This window comes from Arctopsyche grandis, chromosome 5, assembly GCF_051622035.1.
Source record: "Arctopsyche grandis isolate Sample6627 chromosome 5, ASM5162203v2, whole genome shotgun sequence".
Classification (NCBI taxonomy): domain Eukaryota; kingdom Metazoa; phylum Arthropoda; class Insecta; order Trichoptera; family Hydropsychidae; genus Arctopsyche; species Arctopsyche grandis.
This window is the reverse complement of record NC_135359.1, coordinates 26336644-26358525: the sequence shown is the minus strand read 5'-3', so window position 1 is coordinate 26358525 and position 21882 is coordinate 26336644. Positions and strand designations below refer to the sequence as shown.

The 21882-nt window shown below is 35.4% G+C and overlaps 2 protein-coding genes across 3 annotated transcripts in view; one reads left to right on the top strand and one right to left on the bottom strand.

Annotated features, from left to right (window-relative positions):
* The window catches only part of jing (AE binding protein 2 jing), a 138767-nt gene extending 128175 nt beyond the window's left edge, over window positions 1–10592 (top strand). Inside the window, exons 1-6 of one of the 2 annotated variants that reach the window (XM_077430561.1) lie at window positions 5462–5548; window positions 5658–8448; window positions 8689–8868; window positions 8945–9092; window positions 9178–9418; window positions 9498–10592. In XM_077430561.1, the coding sequence (XP_077286687.1) occupies window positions 5986–8448; window positions 8689–8868; window positions 8945–9092; window positions 9178–9418; window positions 9498–9948 (3483 nt within the window). In that variant the 5' untranslated portion in view covers window positions 5462–5548; window positions 5658–5985 and the 3' untranslated portion in view covers window positions 9949–10592. Of the gene's footprint in view, window positions 1–5461; window positions 5549–5657; window positions 8449–8688; window positions 8869–8944; window positions 9093–9177; window positions 9419–9497 lie in introns of those variants that run through there. The other variant, XM_077430559.1, reaches the window with a different exon arrangement.
* Window positions 10593–16435: 5843 nt separating this feature from the next.
* Window positions 16436–17537, bottom strand: LOC143911622 (uncharacterized). Its single transcript, XM_077430592.1, has 4 exons — window positions 17230–17537; window positions 17004–17164; window positions 16808–16880; window positions 16436–16738 (listed from the first exon to the last, which is right to left on the bottom strand). The coding sequence occupies exons 1-4, from the start codon at window positions 17461–17463 to the stop codon at window positions 16544–16546; spliced, it is 663 nt and encodes a 220-aa protein (XP_077286718.1). The 5' UTR covers window positions 17464–17537; the 3' UTR covers window positions 16436–16543.
* Between the last annotated feature and the right edge of the window lie 4345 nt (window positions 17538–21882).

Below are 21882 nucleotides of genomic sequence, written 5' to 3'. Positions count from 1 at the left end.
GGAATGTTTGATTTTATTGGCATGTTTTGAGTTTTGTTTACCGCTTGTATAATATAAAAAGTTTTATGTGTGTCTGTCTGCATATACATATACCTACATATATGTATGTATAATTCTGCCAAATTAACTAGTACAGGTGGAACTCGGGTATTAATGCGAACCGTGAATAATTTGATATCACCCATTAGTTTGATTTTTTGTATAGATTATAAAAATTCATATTGGTATATATGTAAATATATACTATCAAACCTTTTTCATTTGTTAGTTTTTATGATCGTCATCAGGCTTCAACCTATTACTAAAGCTGCAGACACACAGATTTTTTAGATCGTTTTGCACATGTAAAAAATACTAGCACGCCCAATATATGCCATCGCAATCCAAGCTAAAACTCATCCCCTAGAGGGGAGCCACGCAACTTTTTGGTATTCGCGGAACACGTTGTTTACGACTCGTAGAGCTAGCTGCGTACATACATATGTAATTTATCATTATTCGCTAGCTAGTCCCTACATACATACATAGGTGACAAAATTTTAACTAACATTAACATAACGGTTTTCTCCCTCACACGAAATCTCGCTCGCGGGCGTTAAATCAAAGTGGTGCGTACGGTACTAAAAGGGCCGCGGCCACCAGGTTGCGTTGCTCTACCCTAGAGTGTTTTCGATGATATTTTATCCTTGTATTGACAGGTTTGACAGTGGCGATTCCCATATTTAAAGAAATGTAGGAGAAACTAAAATGGTACGAATAAACATTGACATGAAGACACGCCCATTCACAGCTGGAGTCTAGCTAGGCATGCCGTGCCGTACGATTCAGTGTGTTCTTACCATAAAGGCGAAAACATACTGACTGATACGTGTTTTATTTTTTTTAGATCCTTTTAAAAATGCGAAAAAAACGCAGCACCCCTAGCCCATATACATTGTACAGAGTCCCAAAAATCACCCCCTAGAGTGTTTTCGGTGAAATTTTATCCTTTCTTGACAGTGATCGATGACGGTGAATCCCAAATTTGAAGAAATGAAGGAGAAACATATGCACTATGCATGTGCAACTACACTCGAATTCGGTTTGAGGAACAACCACTGTCCGTGACGTGACGTTCCGTACGATTCAGTGTGTTTTTGCCCTAAGTCACCTCTTTTATCCGTCGAACATTTATTCTAAACTTCAATTTAATCTGTTTTCCTTACATGTACATCTTATCGAGTACCTATCATTTAGCTAAGTTTATATCTACAACCATATTCCAATCAACACGTTGACCAATTTTACTTTTTACCTACATAGTATTTTTTCACTTTCAATGCCTTGTTTTCAACAACATAAATCGACTGTATTTATGCTTCGCATCGAGGAAAATGCATTGCTTAAAGTTTCCTTTATGACGCATGGATTATAAGATTATGGATTGGAAATACAAAAATTAATTCTTCCAAATTTTTTAAATATGTTATTGAAATCCCCTGTTGAATATGCTTTGTATGCAGCTGATTTTTTTTATTTGAATCAATCGAAAGGAATTACCATTTATGTGCAAATTTGATTCTCATGGCGATTTTTTTGTTTATGCCGATTTAGTTCAAATTTGCTAGACCTGCAGTTCATATAAATACATAATACGATGCAGTTTTGGCAGCGTTTCGTGAGCGCTCTCGTAGGTACTATACTATATTCAAGTCAGCATTTTTTCAAATTGAATCTTGGAAATCGCGGGCTTAGATAAATTTGCAACATTTGTAAGAATGGTCGGATTGAATTTCGTCGGTATGTAGTTGTTTGGACAGACTTCGAGCAAGGGGCGCAGACCTCGCGGGAGGGCCTTGACTACCTGCCCTCCGAGCTGGTCCTCTTCGGAATTCCTCACGTCAAACTCCACTGTGACGTCACGCATACCGATCTCGAATGCTTCTCACGGAACTCGCCCATTCCGTCTTTACCCCGATCGATTCTATTAAATAAAACCTATCGCTTTCGATACCAAATGTTACTTGAAATTAAAGGGCTCAATTAAACTTTTTCAATAAATTGTATAAATAAAAATAAAACATTTGACTTTTAGATGCTTTTAATTGTTCACATATTTGGTATTTTCTACCGCTCTAGTGATCATCGTCTATTTTACACACTATTTATAGAATGCGCTGAATTGCACTCAATAGTGACGCAGTTTCGAGAAATGCTAATTTTCAAAAGCGCTCCAGAAGAAATTACGCAATATAATTCCACAAAAACTGAGAAGAGGCTTATAAAAAAGGGTTAGCACCCTCGGATAACATACAAATACCCCTTTACGATTTTTTGTGGAATTCTATTGCGTTAGTTCTTCCTGAGCAACTTTGAAAGTTTGGATGTCTCGAGAGTGCATCTCTTGTACTTATAGAATTAACTTATTTTAGTGTAAGTTTACATATACAGCATAACGATAGGAAAAAAGTTACTATTACAAGTCTATTATTATTATTACTAACTATTTTTTACCAAAACCCCTTTCAAATCGAAGATCTTGAGCAAATTTTGTTTAGGTTACCTTAAGGATATAGAGTATACACATCTTGTCGTAATCATCTAATCTTCTCTAGTGTATTAATATGGTTATTATTGACTCTTTCATAGGATTCAATTTGACTTACATATAAGAAAAAAAAACACTGTTTCTGATCTGTATACATTGGGTATTGTTGTCACTCTTAGTAAGTAATTCAATATTCATATACATTATTAGCTATAACATAAAACCGAAACGGCGTCTGTAATTCGTTTCTGGTTGGCCGGATAAAGAAGCTTGTGATTGGTCGATCAAGAGTCGTTCGAATTTTCAACGACTCCGAACCTAGACAAAAAGCCATGACTCCGACTCCACAGCCCTGCTACCAACATTACCGTGCACATCGGAACCGTATTCGTATGTGCAAATGAACCAGCATTTATCATTTCCGGTGCACGATCGTTTCCCATCTCTAAAACACTCGCCCATACTGAATAAACATATACAGTATTGTAATTTAAATAATCATAATAATTTAAATAAAAAAAAACAAATGAATCGATATTTTGATCGTAAATTTTGTTTGTGCATAGTTTGTAAGTGTATCGAAACGCTGTAAGACGTACGCAACGCGCGTCCGACCGCAAGCACGCTCCGTGCTCATCTGTCGTCGGCGGCCGCACCTGACCCCAGCTGAGCAGCGAGCGGGGAGCGGGGGCCGGGGAGCGGTGTTTCCCCTCTCTCTCTGCCCCTTACCCCCTCCTGCCCTCGCCGGCTTCCCTTCGCCCCCACCAGAGCGCGCGCCGACTCTCAGCCCGTCTCGCTCGCTCTGCCGCTTTCCAATACACCCGCTCTCTTCCCGCCTCTTCTTCTTTCGCCCCCCTCCATTTACTATAGTATATTCACACTCTTCTATTGATATACTACATACTATCATTTAGTACTAGCCATGTGATCTCAACCATTCAATGCTCAATAATACATCGCTACATACATATTATATGATACTATACTATACGCATGTATGTATAATACATTTACTTCAAAGTAAATTCGATTTTAGATTTAGTTCGATTGTTTACTCACATTATCAAATGCGATTAAAATGTTCTATTTACGCTTGAATAACAGCACTTTTATTTTACCACGACTACTAACTATGTATTTGAACTTTTATATTAGTTTCTTTTCAAAAAAAAAAAATGGATTTATGATTATGACAGTTGATCAATATTTTTAGAGGAGAACTAAAATGTATTAATCGAGTCTTACATATATAGTATACAAGAAAAGTACGTTGTGAAAATCATTTTTCAAGCTTGTGTATCGAAGGAAAATAAAAGTGCATGTTATTTTAAAATTATTTGTGTTTGTTATTAAATGCAAATTGATAGTGTTTATTTTTAAACATCGCAACGGTGCTGTGTGCATTTATCTATGCAAACGTGTATTAACATTTATTTGTTATGTTGAACATTCGGGCGAATCGACTATTTCTACATGAAAGTTTTATTTTTTTTTATTTAGTCTCTTCTTTCATCAGTGTTGACGTATGGATGCGATATTTCGTAATTGAAACACAAGGTTCAAAATGCACTAAAAATTATGGAACACTGTATGCTCAGCATAATGAGTAGAGACGGGAAATGATTGACTTATTGGAGCGAATGAATAGATTGAAATATTAATGAACAGGTCACGTAGCTTGAAGAATGGATAAAATAAGTGCTCGAACGGTACTCAAGAGATTTTAATAGGGTGCAAAGAAGGCAACGAAGGATATGGGTGGATGAAATTAGAAAAATGTGTAGGATGGGTTGCCCAAACAGACACGTTGAAACATGTTGGCTGTAGATGATAATTATTAGTTTTTTTTGTTTGCGGGATTCTCGTGTGTAAACACTGTACGCTCGAAGATAGGAAATGACAAGGATAGTTGACATAGTGGAGCGAATGAAGAGATTGAAATATTAGTGAACAGGTCACGTAGACCGAAAAATGGACAAAATAAGTGCTCGAACGGTACCCGAGATAATTTAATAGGGCGCAAAGAAAGCAACGAAGGATATGGGTAGATGAAATTAAAAAAAATGTGTAAGATGTTTGCTGTAAACGATGATTATTAGTTTTTTGTATGCGGGATCCTCATTTTTTTTTATTGTTTTTAAATGGTTTTTATTATTTCTAAATTATCTTCACAAAACATTCTAAATATATTGTAATAGCTACTGATCTACTGATCGTTTTCTATTTTACAATTTAAATTATTAGACTTTGGCGCTCGAGTTCTATTTCCCAGGAAAGAGGGTTGATTACTATTGTTCTACAAAGCTAGAGAGCAAAAAAAAAGTTAACAATAGAAATTTACAATATTGAACCTATTTTTTTAGGCTAAAGCGCTCTGTCGCCGATCCTAAGTAATTATAGTATTATATTATTCTAATGTTAATAGTATGCTAATGTACAGCATAATAAGAAAAATAGCTCAAAAACCTATTTAGGGATCCTCGTGTGGAGAATATAATCATAGAACCAAATATTCGTTATCTGGATGATATGTTATTTGACTGTATACATTTAAATAATTTCATAGTTCGAATTTAATCGAAATAATATACTAAACGCTCATTTCTATTTGTAGTGTCGTGTTCAATTATTTCGGACAAAGTTTTTGTAAAACTGACAATGCTCTTCAAAGTTATCCCACAGGTACTTACCCTACCGATAGAGTTCCGTCTTTACGTGAAAGCTTAGTGAAGTTTTTTTTTTTTACTTAAAAGGGTGATTTTTTTATATAATAGCGCACGTAGTGAGTAATTTTGAAGAACACTGCAATCTCTTTGACGCCTTTGAGGCAAATTTTTACCTGAGTCGACTATCTGACTTTGGCTTTCGCGATAGACAGTGTCAGTTGACTACCTCTGGTAAAGGATGGGAATGCGCGCGGTATTGCTTTCTGGCAGTCGACCACGCGCTTCGTGGGTAGTCGCAAGCGTGCGTTCAGGTCTCTCCTGCGGTCCGGCATGTGACAAATTACACATTGTCGATGTAAGTTGAATGGATGGTGTTCGGTGGAAGGTGGATGGTGGATGTTGGAAGGTGGTAGGTGGATGGTAGACCGTATGTGACTAACGTGTGTGTTGTTTTGTGTTTTCAGTGGGGTGGCGGCGCTGAGCTGTGCGGAGTGCAGCGGTTGCAGTGGATGCGGATGCAGCGCGTGCGGCGCGTGCAGCGACAGCACAGAGCCGGGCAGCCCTGGCAGTCCGGCCAGCACGGGCAGCTCCGGAAGCTTGGGAAGTTTGGGCAGTTCGGGAAGTTTGGGCAGCTCGGGCAGCACGGGAAGCGCAGCCAGCCTGGGAAACACCGAGTGGCGCTGGCCCGTGGGCCGCAAGAGAGCCGACAAGTGTTCGAAACTGGAGGCTCTGGTGACCGGCAAACTGCACCGAGGAGCACCCCTACCTCCCACTGGATTGCCACCCTTCGACATGCCGTCTGAGAAGATCGCCACAGAGGGTCACGTGCTGCCGCACGCACTCGCCGAACACTGCGTCTCGCAGATTGCATCCATACCCAAGCACATCATCCACAAGAACAGTCCGCAGCAGTGCTCCACCAGCCGGGCAACACCCACCGACAATACCAAACCGGAAGAGGGCAAGGTAGCAGCTCTGAAAGCTCAACGGGGCAGAATCACCGAGTACTTCAAGTCGCAGATGAAGCCCACCAACGGCATCAGTAACGGAAACGGCCTCAACAGAGAGATAGCAGCCTGGTTCACCAAAACGTCCGCAGCCAAGAGCAAGACCAAGAGCAAGCACACGAACGGTAGCAAGAACGCTTGCGAGGGCGACGACAATTTGGAAAAGTACATAGCATATCTGTCGAAAACGCTCAGTCCCAAAGTGCTGCTCGACCACGCCAAGTTGGAAGCCATGGACGTGGACGCTTCCAGAGTCGCCAGCTTGACCTCGCATAAGACTGAGCCTGAAAAGATACCACTGCCTAGGTTGAATCCGGTCATTAATTGTAATAAAAATAATAATTCGTCATCTATAGTAAAAAAGACTGATTTTAATAAGACTAATAGCACGCCTCAATGCAAAACCTCCAAGGAGGTGCGAGTCAGAGGTCCCACGAAGCAGATAAAGAAGTTCAGATTGGCCGAGGCGAAGAAAGCCATCGTGCCCAAGCTGAATCCCAAGGCGCCGGCCAGACAATCAGTGGCGATCCCGACAAACCTCAACTGTATATATTCTAATAATACCCAAGCTTTAAGCGATAGTATCGAGGGGAACGTGTTAGTGAATTCGAATCCTGTCGGCGTGGCTCAGATCGCCGCCCTGCCCGATCACTTGCGGCAATTGTTGATCAAAGTTCAAGCAGCCCGCTCGACAAACTCACCCGACTTGGTCAACTGTAACAATCCGCACGGTGATACGAACTTGGAACAAGTGCCTTCGATGAATCGTACCCAAATGCATAATAGTGATTTAAATAAAACGCCGCATAGGACTGAAAGTTTAGTCAATACGCCCGTCTCGGTCGCAACTAGTAATTCGAATGTTCCCGTTCCTATGATGCTCGCCACTATCAGAATGCCCGAACACGTGCCCAACGCTCACTCCGAAGCCTCGACGACGACGGCGACAAACCACATATCGATAACCAATCAGAGCGGCATGAACAATCCATTTGTACTGCCTCTAGTTCAAAATTTAAACGGCACGCTTCTCCAAATACCCGGATTAGTCACCAAAGTCGGTCAAAATTCAGTTATGCCTAATATGACTAGTAATGGCTTGAACCATCCTCAGTCTCAGATGTTTATCAACGGTACATTTCTTAAAATAAATGGACATATACACAGTTTGAATAAACAAATCGGAAGCAATAGTATTACGAATGTTACCTACGCCGTTTCACCGAAAAATTTACCTTCAGCCATGCCGACGATAATTCAAAATTCAAAACCAAACTATGCTATGAATCTTAATCAGCCAATGTTTGTATCGTCGTCTGGATTCATATTCAACTCGATAGGAAATGTGGTTACGACCCAAACCAACACTGGAATATCTCACATGCAACAAGCGTTCACTAGCAATGTTGTCCTCACTACTCCGGTTCATCCCGGAGTTCACATTGCACCGCATATGAACAATACCATATCCAATTTACCTATGTCTGGCAGTATACCCATTTCACCGATCAAATTGGACGGGATGAATCCCGTATTTATTACTCCTACGCATCCTCATCAACCGACGTATTCATTACCCGATACGAAAGAAGACAGTATTGTGATATCGAATGCGATTGCCAACACTCCGACTGCACCTAGTATAGAAGTTTGTTCGACGTCTTTAATATCGACAAATATGATCTCTCATTCTGAAATAGTTAATGATTCTGAAATGTTTGAAAATATTCCATCCAACGGCATCAACATGATGGATCTGCCCAGTTGTGAGACATACAATGGGACCATCGAAGATATGGAAACGGAAGATAGTAAAAACATATGCACATCGCCGGAGAATAACAAGGACACGTCTATGGATTCTGTGGAAGTAGAAACGAATTTTAATAAAAGCGACGCAGCTTTTATTTTATCAGAAGAAACGAAATTTAGCATTGATTCTGTGAGCGTGGATATTAATAGAATTAATGATACACCATCGGTCGATTCACCGGAAACTGAAATTAGCAAGGAACTGGACGAGGACTCGCTCAACGTCAGTATCACAGCAAGTCAGGAGTTTTCAATTTCGCAAGAGAGTCCGCTATTATCCGAACCCAAAACGATAAGATTTCCTGCGAAGAAACACCACTATAACGAATCGAGGAATAGGACTGTCAGATCTAACGCGTCCGAGACGAAACACTGTCAATGGAATGATTGCAATCAACAGTTTGATGATGGCTCGGATTTATTGGAACATTTACAGGTTAGGAAAATTGATATGTTAGTTTTCGATAATCCATGCACGTTATTGGAATATGGTTCTGTAATTTTGTGTATTGTTATAAATTTGTGTAAGGAATAATGCAAACCGTTAGGAAGTTAACTTCCTACTGAGTTGAACTGACAAAAGACAACATAAGGGCAAAGCCCCTAGTAAATATGTGAAAATAAACGTAATATATGTACCGTTTAGAATCATTCTAAAAGTAGTTTGAATTTCTAGGAATGTCATGTAAATGTACAAGCTGGTAAGGAAACCTACCGATGTCTTTGGCAAGGATGCAAGGTTTATAACAAGCCGTCATGCTCCCGTCATTGGCTTGAACCGCATGTCTTATTGCATGGAGGCACCAAGATTTTCCGGTGTATTGTTGATGGTTGTGGCTACAGATTCAACACTCATGTAAGTTTCTCACTTTTATCGATTGACTTCTATATATATTTTTTTTATTTATTTCTAATCATTGATCTATTTGCAGCGTGCTCTTCAAAAACATGTTAACAATCACTTCACTGAAAATGAAAATAATATATCCAATTCAAAGAAATCACTGGAAAGTTCTAGTGGACCTAAACTTATTAAGAGAAATGGTAAAAGATTGAGATACCGACGGCAGCCTTGGTCAGGTAGGTTATTTGATATTGAAATTGTATTATACATAATAACCCGCTTGTTCGTTCAAGTTTTAATACTCTTGACCTTTTTTTTTAGCTCGTATGTTTGATTATTTTGATGCTGGAATAATGGAAGGCTTACAATATCGGGTGGTTCAAGCAGCGGCTTGGCGAAATGGAGGTGCTGCTGGGTTGTTCTTTTCAAAAGATAAATCTGAGATTTATAATCAAGAAAGGACACCGCATTGTATGACTATGGCTGCCACCGTAATCGCACGACGAATCAATGCTGATTTTTCTCAACCAGAGTGCCTTGTCAGATGGACACCTCCGAATATGTAAATATTGTTTTGAATTTAATTCGTGATGTGTAGAAATTGATAGGATGTTATGAATTGAAACTATTTTCCATTTCAGATTACAAGATGAATGGCTTTTGGAGAAAGATTTTGTGCCAATCAAAGATGTACCTATTGCTAGTTTGAACGGCACCGCCAGAAATGTCTTACATTCAAGTTTTTGTGCATCATATCGTTCCCCTCAGTTGGAAGTTGCCCAATCGAATGCGATCAACAATACGCCGTCTAAAAAATCCGTGTCAAAGACTATCAACGGCTTTTCTAAAGTAGTCAACGGGAGATATTTAGATATTCATCACAGTCACAATAATAATTTAAAGACTGATAGAATAAATGTGTGCGTTGCTAATAATAAAGAAGTAATTTGCAATACGAGGAGTGAATGTGAAGTTTTTAGTGAAAGTGGCAACAAAAATATAGACAACATCCGGATAACTGGAGCCGCGAAACGAAAACAACCTAGAAGATGTACTCAGACAACTTTAAGAACCACCAGTGCTACACGATAGGAAACTTGTACAGAACATTTATAAAGGCTCGGTGCCAAATGTTAAACAAATGCTAAAGATCAATTATATACGGTGAGGCATTGATTCACAGTTGAGGTACTGGAGATTTTGAATGGCATTTCACGTCTTTCAACCAAAAAGGCCTTTTAAAATAACCAATAAGAATAATATCATTGATACCAGTCTGCCTATGCTGTATATTTTAACTCTAATTAGCTTTCATTTTTTGTTTTAATGGTAAATTTAGCGAAAAGCACACTTTTTTAGAAGTGAGATTTGTATAACAACAACGTCTTTAGAGTTATTTAGTCAATATTGACTGGCAAATAAATTATATTTAAGTAAAATTGTTTTTCTCACACATAATAAGACTGAATTTATTGTTGTATTATATTATAGTAATACTTGAATATAATCATAGGAACGATACGAAGTTATTACAAAATTTCAAAGACTTAAACTCATCGCTATTCAAAAGGCATTAGGTTTAAATATGTTCTTTTAATATTTAAAACATGTATACATACCTACATTTTATTTTGTTTTATGTGTCATCAATACTGACGTTGATAACAATATTTTTATCTTTTGAATATACACGCAAAATGGGACCTTTGTAAATAGGGTATAAATGTGTATTGATTAAAAAAAAAAAAAAACAATATCTGTTGCTAAAGTCAAGTATTTGAAAAAATATATATTTTTATCATATATATTAAAATTTCGTAACAAACAAATACATATTTTATATTAGAAGGTCAGAAAGATTTTGGATATCTTTGTTTCTTTTTTTTTTTTAATCTCGAATATATAATAATTTTTTTTTTGTGAATATGATTTTGTGAATTGAAGTCATTTTCTAATATTTATACAATATAATATTTATTTTAATATTTTGTGATCGTAAATGATCAAAAACAAAAAAGCAACCAGCTTATATACAACACACTGCCAATTTGTGTACAAGAATAGTCTTTCTTTAACATTTAAATTATTTTCATATCTCATTGTAGTTTAAGGATTAAGTGACACACTGTGTATGTATTACACAACAAAACTGTAATTTTTTTCAACCTTAATTTATATTGAGCGTTGTTGTTTTGTGTGTGCCTTTTTTTTGCATTTGTGTGTCAATAAATATGATCTCCATTGTGTATGGTAGTTTGTTTTGTATATTTTGTAAATATTATTTTTTGCCCAGCGAGTTTCTTTTTTATTTGTATTAAAATTGTAAATGATGAGAGTAAATAATTATCTTTCTGGAAGTGTACAGCGTTTATAATTAATGTTTTGTAAGTATCAGCATAAAAACATTCTAATGTTACTGTGTGAAATTTATTGTACATATATACTTAGTTTATAAAAAAAATAATTTCACCAATTTTAGAATGTCTAAAGCAATTTTCTTTCCGAGATTTTGCATTTGTGCACTTTTGAGGAAACATTTTTAGTTTTATTTTGGACAATGTGCGCTACATCACATTGAACCCGAGTCATGTTATTGTTGAATGATGATTAAATTTTTCTCATTCTTATTTTTACAAAATTAATAATATTATTTCTAAATTTTAGTCACAAAGTGTATGGCAAAATGTAATATAAATAATGCCTAAATGACTGTTATACTTAATTATAAGTAATCTTTTTTTTTAGAGTACATTCTTTTATGAAATTCAATACATACCTACTAAGAAAGTTTCGCTTTATGTATTTTTGTAATGATTTCCTTTTTTTTTTATTTAAATTTTCCAATGTTTATAGTGCCATAGCATAATAAACTGAAAAATTTATATTGGTATATATTTTTATTATACCAATTAATATAGACAATTTTTTTTAAGTGAGCAATGAAATTTTTCTGTTTTTCATATAAATTTATATCAAATATCTAACCGGTATGTATTATACAATTTTTTTAGCGTAATCCTTGAAATATAGGGTACATTCCAAAAAATAAAAGGAATTATTTTTCATTTTTTCATAGAAAATCCGTTTTATTTTATCAGCAATGAATTTATTGAAGTTATTTTGCATGGGCAATAAATAGTCTTCATTTTGTTAATGCTCTTTTTATTGTTTTCTTTTTAATTTAGTGTCTTTTAGTAGTATTACACAAGTTAGAACAGCATTTATTATTTTATAAATTGTAATGTTTACTCGTCAATATGTACTGGTATTTACATATGTAATCAATTTTCAAATCACTCACTACCTAAAGGTTAATCTTTTGTACACTTTCACGCTAAAAAATAATTATTTAAAATTTGAACTGAATTCCTCATTGATTTAATTCAAACTTGGACGTCCTATATAATTTTATTTACTATACAATATGTTTAAAGTATTGAGTAGTTGAAGTTTTGTGACATGTCATCGAGCGGCTTAGCTCTGAATTTTCATAAATTGCGTTTAATAGACTGATTTTTTTTATACACAGTGATTAATGATTTATATAAATCTGATGATATTATAAAGAAAATTGAAAAGTACACAATTAATTTTAGAATATATAAATAAAATATTCTATTTCATGACAAGGTAGTAGAGAATAATGAGAATTATCTTAATGCATAAATGAAATGTTTGTGAAACTTTCCTTGAATGTTACATTTGAAACTACACGTGTCGCTAAGTAGGGTGTGATTCTAAATCTGTGTTGATTTTGACGGCAAATTATAGTACCTCTCCTGCCGGTAGCTATATAGTAGAAGAGATTGTTGCATCAGAAATAATGTAGTCAGCTGCGACGGCAAGTCTGCAACTCGTTCACTTGGCCAGCACTGTTCTAAAGGATAAGAAGTGTAGTTTAAATTTAAGTACTTTTACCAACATAAGTAGTGAAATATTTTTTATTATCGATTGATTCAGTTTTACAAGTAAATAAATTTCCTTTTTTGATCATTTTTTAAAGTACATAAGTGTATGTCGTAAGCTCAAAATAATTTTATATTTTAAACGTTAATAAAAGTCAAAGCAATACATACATAATAATATACAAATGAAAAGTGCAATTATATATTTATTTCTAATTCAGTTCTTCTTTTAAATTTTTCTTTTATATATATATATATATATATATATATATATTGTAATAGAATATTTCTAATAAAAAAATCATATAATTGCTATTGTCTTTATTAGTATGGTGACATTTCTGTTCACTTAATGAAATGTATCTTTGTGTACAGTTACATATTTATATTGATTTTTATGTGTATGAATAGAGAAAAAAAAATAGTGCCCTCTCAATTAGAAAAAATGTATATTTAATATTTTTTCTGGGTTATCTACAATAGTTCCTTCTATCTAATAGGTCTATTTTTGTTGTCTTGTGATATAAGTAAACGCTGGTGTATTGAAATGGCACGCCAGACTTACCAGAGTGTGCGTTGAATGTGGAATCGGCCATAATATTTTGCATTCCTTCTCTAGCATGCGAATGAGGGCACTGACAGATAGATAATTTATATTCTTGTTGTTAAGAAAAAAATATGAAGTGTGCATTATATAAACGATGTATAGAAGCTGGAGTGATGGAACCTCACAAAAATGTGTGTATAGAAGAATATTTTGTAAATTTCTGTGATACCTCCAAAAAAAAAAAAATATATATGAGGAACTAATCACAATTATGTAGATTTTCCAGGCTCATGGCTTTTAAAATGTGTTAGCTTTGATGTAGACTATTTTGAAATGGGATATACATGAATGCTCCGTTTGTTTTTTTTTATTTTTAAAAAATTAAACGTTTCTAAATTCGCCTCTTGGACGTGTGTGTAGTCTTTTGCTTTCTTTTTTGTTCAAACGTATTCGTAAATAAATTTGGAACAAAAATCTACCTCAATTATTTTTATTCAGGTATTCGAGTGTAAAGCAATGTACAGTTTAAAATAATTTTTTTATATGATTTTCATTTGTATATCTTTATTTCATTCTTTTCTACCTACCACATTTTATTGTATCTTATAGATTACTATAATAAATACAATTATATTATAAAAAAAATATTTTTATTTACATTACATCCGATTGATTGGGAGCTCCTGCGAAAATATAACATCAGTTTTTACTTGAAGTACCATGGTGTGGAATAATAACACTGTTCGACAAATGACGACTTTAGACGAGATATGACTTTTCTTATAACGAATTTTTGTTATTAATCCACAAGAATAGTCGAAATATGATTTTTCTAAGTGGAATTGTATTTAATTCTCATATAAAGATAATTTAATATAATATATTATCCCTATTAATTCAATTCAGATTCGTGTAAATACGAGTAAACACTAGTACTAGCTTTTTGCTCGCAATTTTACCGATTAACAGTTCCAATTAACCCTTTTAAATGAAAACAAAAAATAGTGTGGTCAGAACACTATCCCAATAAACATGTTTCAATGGAAAAAACTCAATATAAAATAGTATTAACAGTGGGAAAAAATCCCAAGTGAAAATACGTACTTTTGACTTTTGATTTGAACCGGACGACTACTTAGAGATATTTGAAAGCTGAAAAGTACTACAAATGGAAGATAAAATACCCGACTATAGATTCCAATATTCATTTTGAACAGGAAATTGACAGATTTTGAGACATCGATCGAACAACACCCAAGATATAGAAAAATCGCGCGATTTAAAAATCACATATATCTCCGAATGTCGAGCCAATCCACATTTTTTATTACCAGATTCGTGTTCACTGGGCATATGTAGATCGATAAGAAAAGTCATATCTCGTCTCTGAACCATTTTTCGTGTCGAACAGTGTAATGAAATTTTTTTATGCCACCTTTTTTATAAAAAAAATATCTCATAACTTCTGGGCGAAAACACACTGAGTGGTATGTGGTACGTGTTTTCTTTTAGATACTTTTAAACATGCGAAAAAAAAGTAGCTCCCCTAGCCCATATACATTCCTAAAAATCACCCCCTGGAGTGTTTTAGATGATATTTTATCCTTGCATTTATCCTCCCTTAACAGTGATCGATAACGGTGAATCCCATATTTGAAGAAATACGTTTAAGAATAACATATGCATTCTGCACGTGCAACTACACCCAAATTCGGTTTTCGCCCTATAACTCGGTGGTTGCGTTACTGCTAAACACCAAGCGGTTCCCGGGTTCAAGCCCTGGGTTGACCTCGATTGAAAATAATTTATTCTGAAGCATTTCTGTAGTGCTGCTGGTCAGACTCTGATATTTGTGACTTTTTCCTATCAGAGTTTGCCAGTTTATTTGATTTCATTGTTGAAACGGTTCCTCATTTAAGTGGCAAACCCATCTTTTCCACTATTTTAATATGATTTCAAAACCATATTACCCACATTAGTGAATATGCGACTTATGAACTTTAAATTTATATACGTATGAACAAGTTTAATACGATAGGTGTTCCGTAATGGCATCATGGGAAAATATAAACTGTAAAAGAAAATCTCCATTTGCACAGATTTCATCCATCTCAACCAGTGGCGTAACTACTATGACACGGGGGTATGCGGGTATGTATGTATGTAAGTATGTATACGATTTTTTTGCTATTTTTCACTTTACCAATTCTCATTTCTGTCGCTAATTAAAATTAATAAGACCATAGAAGAAATTCAATCAGTCAATCCAGACTTAGTGAACTTGCAATATGAACTAGTTAACATGAAGAAGCTCAGAAAATATCTTTTAAAAAGTATAGTTGTAGATTTTCAAATTTGTAGACAAAAATTACATTAATTTAATTTAAAAAAAATAAGGGGCCCTTTGATAACTTTTGCATGCGGGCCAAATTTTTCTAATTACCCACACATTTCTCTAATTTCATCCACCTTGTGGCCTTTCTTTTACTCTTTTATATTCTCTCGGGTACCATTCCAGCACTTTTGTTCACCTTTCGTTCATTCTTCTAGCTGTGTGACCCGCTCATTGCCATTTCAATCGATTTACTCTCCACTATATCAACTACATACATATACATATATCCTTGTTATTCACCCACATATTGTTTCCTACATCTCATTAGGTGATCGGATAAATGCACTCTCGAGACATCCAAACTATCAAAGATGCTCAAGAAGAACTAATGCAATAGAATTCCACGAAAAAGCGTCAAGGGGCTATTTATATGTTATCTGAGAGTGCGAACTAACGCGAATTCTGTTGCGTAAGTTCTTCTTGAGCGCCTTTGAAAATTAGTGCAATATTCAGTGCATTCTTCCGGGAACCCTCTCATTATTATGCCAAGCATACAAGATGCATTGGACTCATACAAGATTTTGCCATTCAATTCCAAAATGTCACATCCATACATCATCACTGGTAAAACACATGGATCGTAGATCTTTTTCTTTAGGCAAAGTGGAGTTTTCCTGTTCAGCTGGGTTAGTTCTGTTAAATCAGCTGGATCGCAAGCTATTGAGACTGTATCAACTGCGAACCAAACTTAACTTAATAGGTAACCTAAAAGAATCTATGTATATATTATATATTGAAAGATTATATTTTTTTATAAATTTATCTTCGTAAACAAAAGTACAGTAAAATTCTTCCAGTTTCGTATTTTTCTATAAACTATAATTGGGTTAAGTTCGATTATTAAGCTTCTTTAGGAATTTCAGTCCAGGCCTCGTCGTAGTTTTCGACGAGCAAAGTTTTAAATGCTCTAGCAGTGATGCTAATGGATTCAGATTTTGCAACAGCGTTTAAAATTTCAACTCTAGAAATGTAAATATGTTTTGGATTGTCGGGGCTCACACTTTTTACAATGTCAATTTCGTCGCCTGGTCGAACCTGAAACAAAACATTTTGCTGAGTAAACACATATAGATAATATTTATAAAATAAAGAACATATACTTACAGGAGTGCTTTTCTTTAAAACTTTTTTTCCATTTTTTCTAAATCGACTTTCATAAAATATTACTTCAATTTTTCTAAAAATTGTGTACATAAATTAATAAAAATACATCAATTGAAAGGAAAAACACATTTTCACAAAGTCTTAGTGATCAAAATGTAAGTACAATAAAATAATAAAAAAAACATTAAAATCTCACTTTCTACTTATCTTCAATGCTGATTTTACAACCGTGTCTATTCGCATGGATGTTAAGTTTAGAGTTACCACTTTGGAATCTCTGCTCAGACTTTTATCATTATTCCATTTGCTAATGTCATATTCATCATCATCTTCATCATCATCATCATCGTCATCATACTAAAATAATTTGAATGTAAAATAAACCAGAAAATTGAATAAAATAATATAAATAAAACACTTACATTGTGTTTGCTTTTTTTCTGTTTATATCGCTTATCGATTAAGTATTGAGTCTTTACACCCAACAGTGAATCTGTATCTGGAGTTTTGGTTATGTTTAAAGAAAACTTTCTATTACAACCGGGATGATAATTATGTTTTATTGAACCTATGTTGAAAATCGGAAGATTGTTATAAATATGTCTATTCCTGAGCATTCGGATACTGGCGTTGAACAACATAACCACTTGACTCATGATCAAAATCTGACAGTTGTCAATGTCATAATTCGGCGGCGCTTACCAACTTAACATAAATCAGTTCTACCAATACAAATTCGTTTAGTGCTCGTTTGATATGCATCCTTCAATTGACGCTCCAAATAAAACTTTGGGTAATTGGATTATTAGTCACACTGCGGTGGTCACAAAGACAATTTTTGCCATGAAAATCGCGAATGCAGAATATTTGGCACTCGAGTTTTCATTAGTATGTTAGTTATTGTTAGTATGATGGACTTTTTTTCTACCAGTTGTTCCGTTATAGAGATTTTAGTGACTTTTGGGGGAGCGCTTTGTGACCAATAATCACCGAACCAACACTTTGGTACCTATAAACATTATTCTGGCAACATTTTATCGCCTGTCTATATATTGGCAGTGGTTCGGTGATAACTGGTCACAAATTACTCGTCACAAAGTCACTAAAATCTCTATAACGGAACATCTGGCAGCCGAAAAGTCCATCATACTAACGATAACTATCATAGTAACGAGAACTTGAGTGCCACATATTGTGTATTCGCGATTTTCATGGCAAAAATTGTCTTTGTGACCACCCCAATGTGACTGTGGCGGCTCGCTTATACGACATGGTCGAGTTTGGTTGCCTTCCTGCGAGTGGGGACCAACCCGGCTGGGTTCGGAGAGCCGCTACTCACTCTGTCTTCAGCTGTCATATAATAAACACGTGCATTAACATGCCAGTCGTCTCATTCGTTCATCCTCCATATGACGAATAGTCCAATTACCGTTGGCAGTAGCATCAACGTCAGATTGGCAGTTTTGTAAAATTTGGGTAAACTTTCATTTTTTTAATCTGGGAGATGCTCATAAATGACTTCACACGACGTATAGGTTTTTTGGGGACTGCTTCACTGCATCGAAAGCCGAAATATCGAAAGATCGTAAGTCGTAAGATCGAAAAGAATGTATGCATGGTAAACGGTACTATGTATATATAATATATATCAGTGGCGTGCGGTGAAATTCTCTCTCTTTTTGTCGTACAGTCTTACTTAATGTGCACGGGCAGGATACAATAGGAGCAGCCTAGAGACATCCAAACTTTCAAAGATGCTCAAGAATAACTAACGCAATAAAATTCCACAAAAAAAGCGTCAAGGGGTATTTGTATATTATCCAAGGGTGCTTTTTTGTGGAAGACTATTGCGTAATATTTCTCGAAACTGCGCCACTATTCAGTGCAATTCAGTTAATTCTTCCGGGAACCGATTATTGTAACATGCTTGGGATTAGTTTAAGCAATAGCATGAGAACCATTTCAATTTTTTTCCTCTTTGTGAGTACACATTATGAAAACAAGGTGAGAACTTAAACGAATTTTTTTTTTTGAATATTTCTTCATATAAAAAAATAAAATGTATCGATTGATTTTAGGGGCAGTTCAGACTTACTGGACCACCTCTCTGCGGGTGCGCTTGCTCCCACGTATAAATCACATCACATTTTTGACCCCTTCGTTTTAGTAGTAATGAAAATATTTATTAATAAAATTTGTCAAAATTTTCTAATAAAATAAAATGTTAAATAAAGAATGCTGTTTCCAAAATTTACTTTATTATTTTATATACATATTACATTTATTTAAATACAAGTAAAAAATAAATGAAAATACGCCTACTTAACGAAATAAACAATTGCAACAAAATGTTTGGATTTTGTTCAATTGTAATTTTTTTTAATTATCATTTGTTTGATTTGATATGTATATGTATATATTCGTGTCCTTTTGATTGTCAAAAAAATGTTTTAGTCCGTGACATCGTCAACATAAATAATATCATCGGCATGTTTTAGTTTAGAGCGGAACATATCGTGACAGAGATACCATTGTCAACAGAACATTCTCTAAGTCGAGTTCGTTGACTCTTATCGTGCACAATTATTACACTCTCTCGCTCGACCGGGCTCCCAATTCGACGTTTATCCAATAAATCTCACCGGCTCTGTATTTATTGCAATCTCATCGCACTATATTAGATTTCAACAAAATGATTGACACATATTTATCAAAACCTTACCACATAAACCGGCAATCATAAAAGCATGTGCCGTTTTCACATTTAAAGATATCACAAGAGTATAAACAAAAAATTCTTATTCATTTAGTTGGTACCGAAATATGTACATCATCATTAAGTTTTCGCATACTCGTATCGAGTATGTATTAGGGCGAACGGCACGTTGAGAAGAACGGGGAAGAACGGCACGTCGTATGCTTGGCTCCCCGCTGTGGGGGTTCTCGTGCCTGAAGGTGGTAACTTTTCCGTCTTCTGACTTTCATAAGGGCGAAATCACACAGCGGTGGATGTGGGACGTGGGTTTTTTTTATAGATAGTTTCGATCATATAGAAAAAATGTCGCGTTCATGGGATGCGTACAAGGTGTGTTCGGTAAAATTGTATCCTTGTATTTATCCTTGCTTGACAATGAATGTAGGAGAACTTGTCGACGTTCCACATACCACATCCCGCGCTGTGTGTGTTCGCCCTAATGCGGTCCATCATGGTTCTCCAGCCCTTTCTCTACATCTCATCTCATCTCGCAGTGACTCGTCATGGTCCTTTCTTCAACACTTTCCAGGCTGTTGAGGATCTTCATCTTCCTCTGCTTCCTTCAACACTTTCCAGGCTGTCCTGGTCTCGCGGCCCGTCATGGTCCTCCAGCCCTATTGACAGCCCATAGCTCTCAGTTACTCGGCTTCAGTTTTACCAGTTGCAGCCTTGTCCTTTGTCACTCCATCTTGGCGGCGATCTTCCACTTCTTCTCCTTTCTTCAAACGCTTCCCAGAACGATCAGCTAATTCAGGCTATTTTGGTATTGCCTCGCGATATGCCCAAATAACTGGAGGATACGCATGAGATAATTAGAAGAGTGTCGCCAAGTACAGGAGATTATAAGCAACCGTCTCCAGCACCACATCTCAAAAGCATATATTATCTGCCTTTCTCGAACTTGCACCGTCCATGTATACACTAGGGATCCTAATCGAATATTCGAGTATTCGAATTATTCGTCTGATTTTTCAGCCATTCGTTATTCGAATATTTCATCAACTATTCGAATATTATTTTTGTATATATATTTTTTTATAAACTAAATACACAAAATCAACATGAAAAGAGTGATGACGAAGAAGCCGACGATTATGAAGAAAATGAAATATATAATGGGGATAATTCTGATAAAAATGAAGATAATGAAGAAGATGAAATGTCTACATGTGAAGAAACAGATTTGTATTCATTAAATACAGAAATGTTTGAAGAAAATCACGTTCCGATCCGTAAATAATCTCTACAAAATTTTAGAAAAAATCAGAAAAATAATACGAATATTTAAGAAGTCACCGGCGAAATATACATTTTTACAAGAAATCATAATGAATATAGAAAATAAAAAATTGAAATTATTATTGGCTGTAAAAACGAGGTGGAATTCAATGGCCACTATTATAAGACGATTCATTCAAAGTTATGCTTGGCACATATGTAATTACCTTTTTTTTCATTTTCGAATATATTCGAATAGCTCTTGATTTACTATTCGACATTCGAATAGTTGACTCCGTATAGAAATACGGGGAAGACCAAATCTCGGACCAGACGCATTTTCGTAGATACATGTATTATATATAGTTTTAAGTTTGGAACCATCAAATTAGCTAGCTCAGACTGTAGACTTTTCTTTTTTTGTTTTTACATACCTCTTCTTAGCTTGCAAACGATTTGATCGTGAGACAAAGTTTTTCAACTTTCACCCACCCAAGCAATGCTAGACAATTTGTCAAGTACTTTATATTTGTAATAGCGCAATTTAACATAGACAAAGAATGATACTCATCAATGTTTTCTATCCACGTTCGTCTAGCTCTGTGATAAAATCTTGGGCTTGTGAGATTTGACAGAACACACTTGAAACCGCGGAAGCATTGACAGACACATGGAAGCACATAAAAGGAAGCATTGACTTGTATCTATCATAGTATTTATGGATATGTTGAGCGTGCACAGTGTACGAGTATGTCCAGCGATAAATTATAGAGAAATTTCATACGGTTAACTTTCGCGGCTATGAGTTATTGCCTTATTGTTTTTCGGGTGTGCTAAAACAACGAAATGTGTTCCATCCACACGTTACAAACCGACAACTAGAACTAGAAGATTGGCTCGTATTTCTTGTCGCAAGAAAGGGAAATGATACATCATCTGCGCACACGTGAATCTACTACACACATATGTACATATAATCGCCCCGGAGCAGAATATCGGTTGCGTGTCAAATTCTATTCGAAACTCGATTTTACGGTTGACGAATCGTTCACTAGGAGATTTCGCCCTAGGCGCCATCGGCCACCTGTCTACCACAATTTAA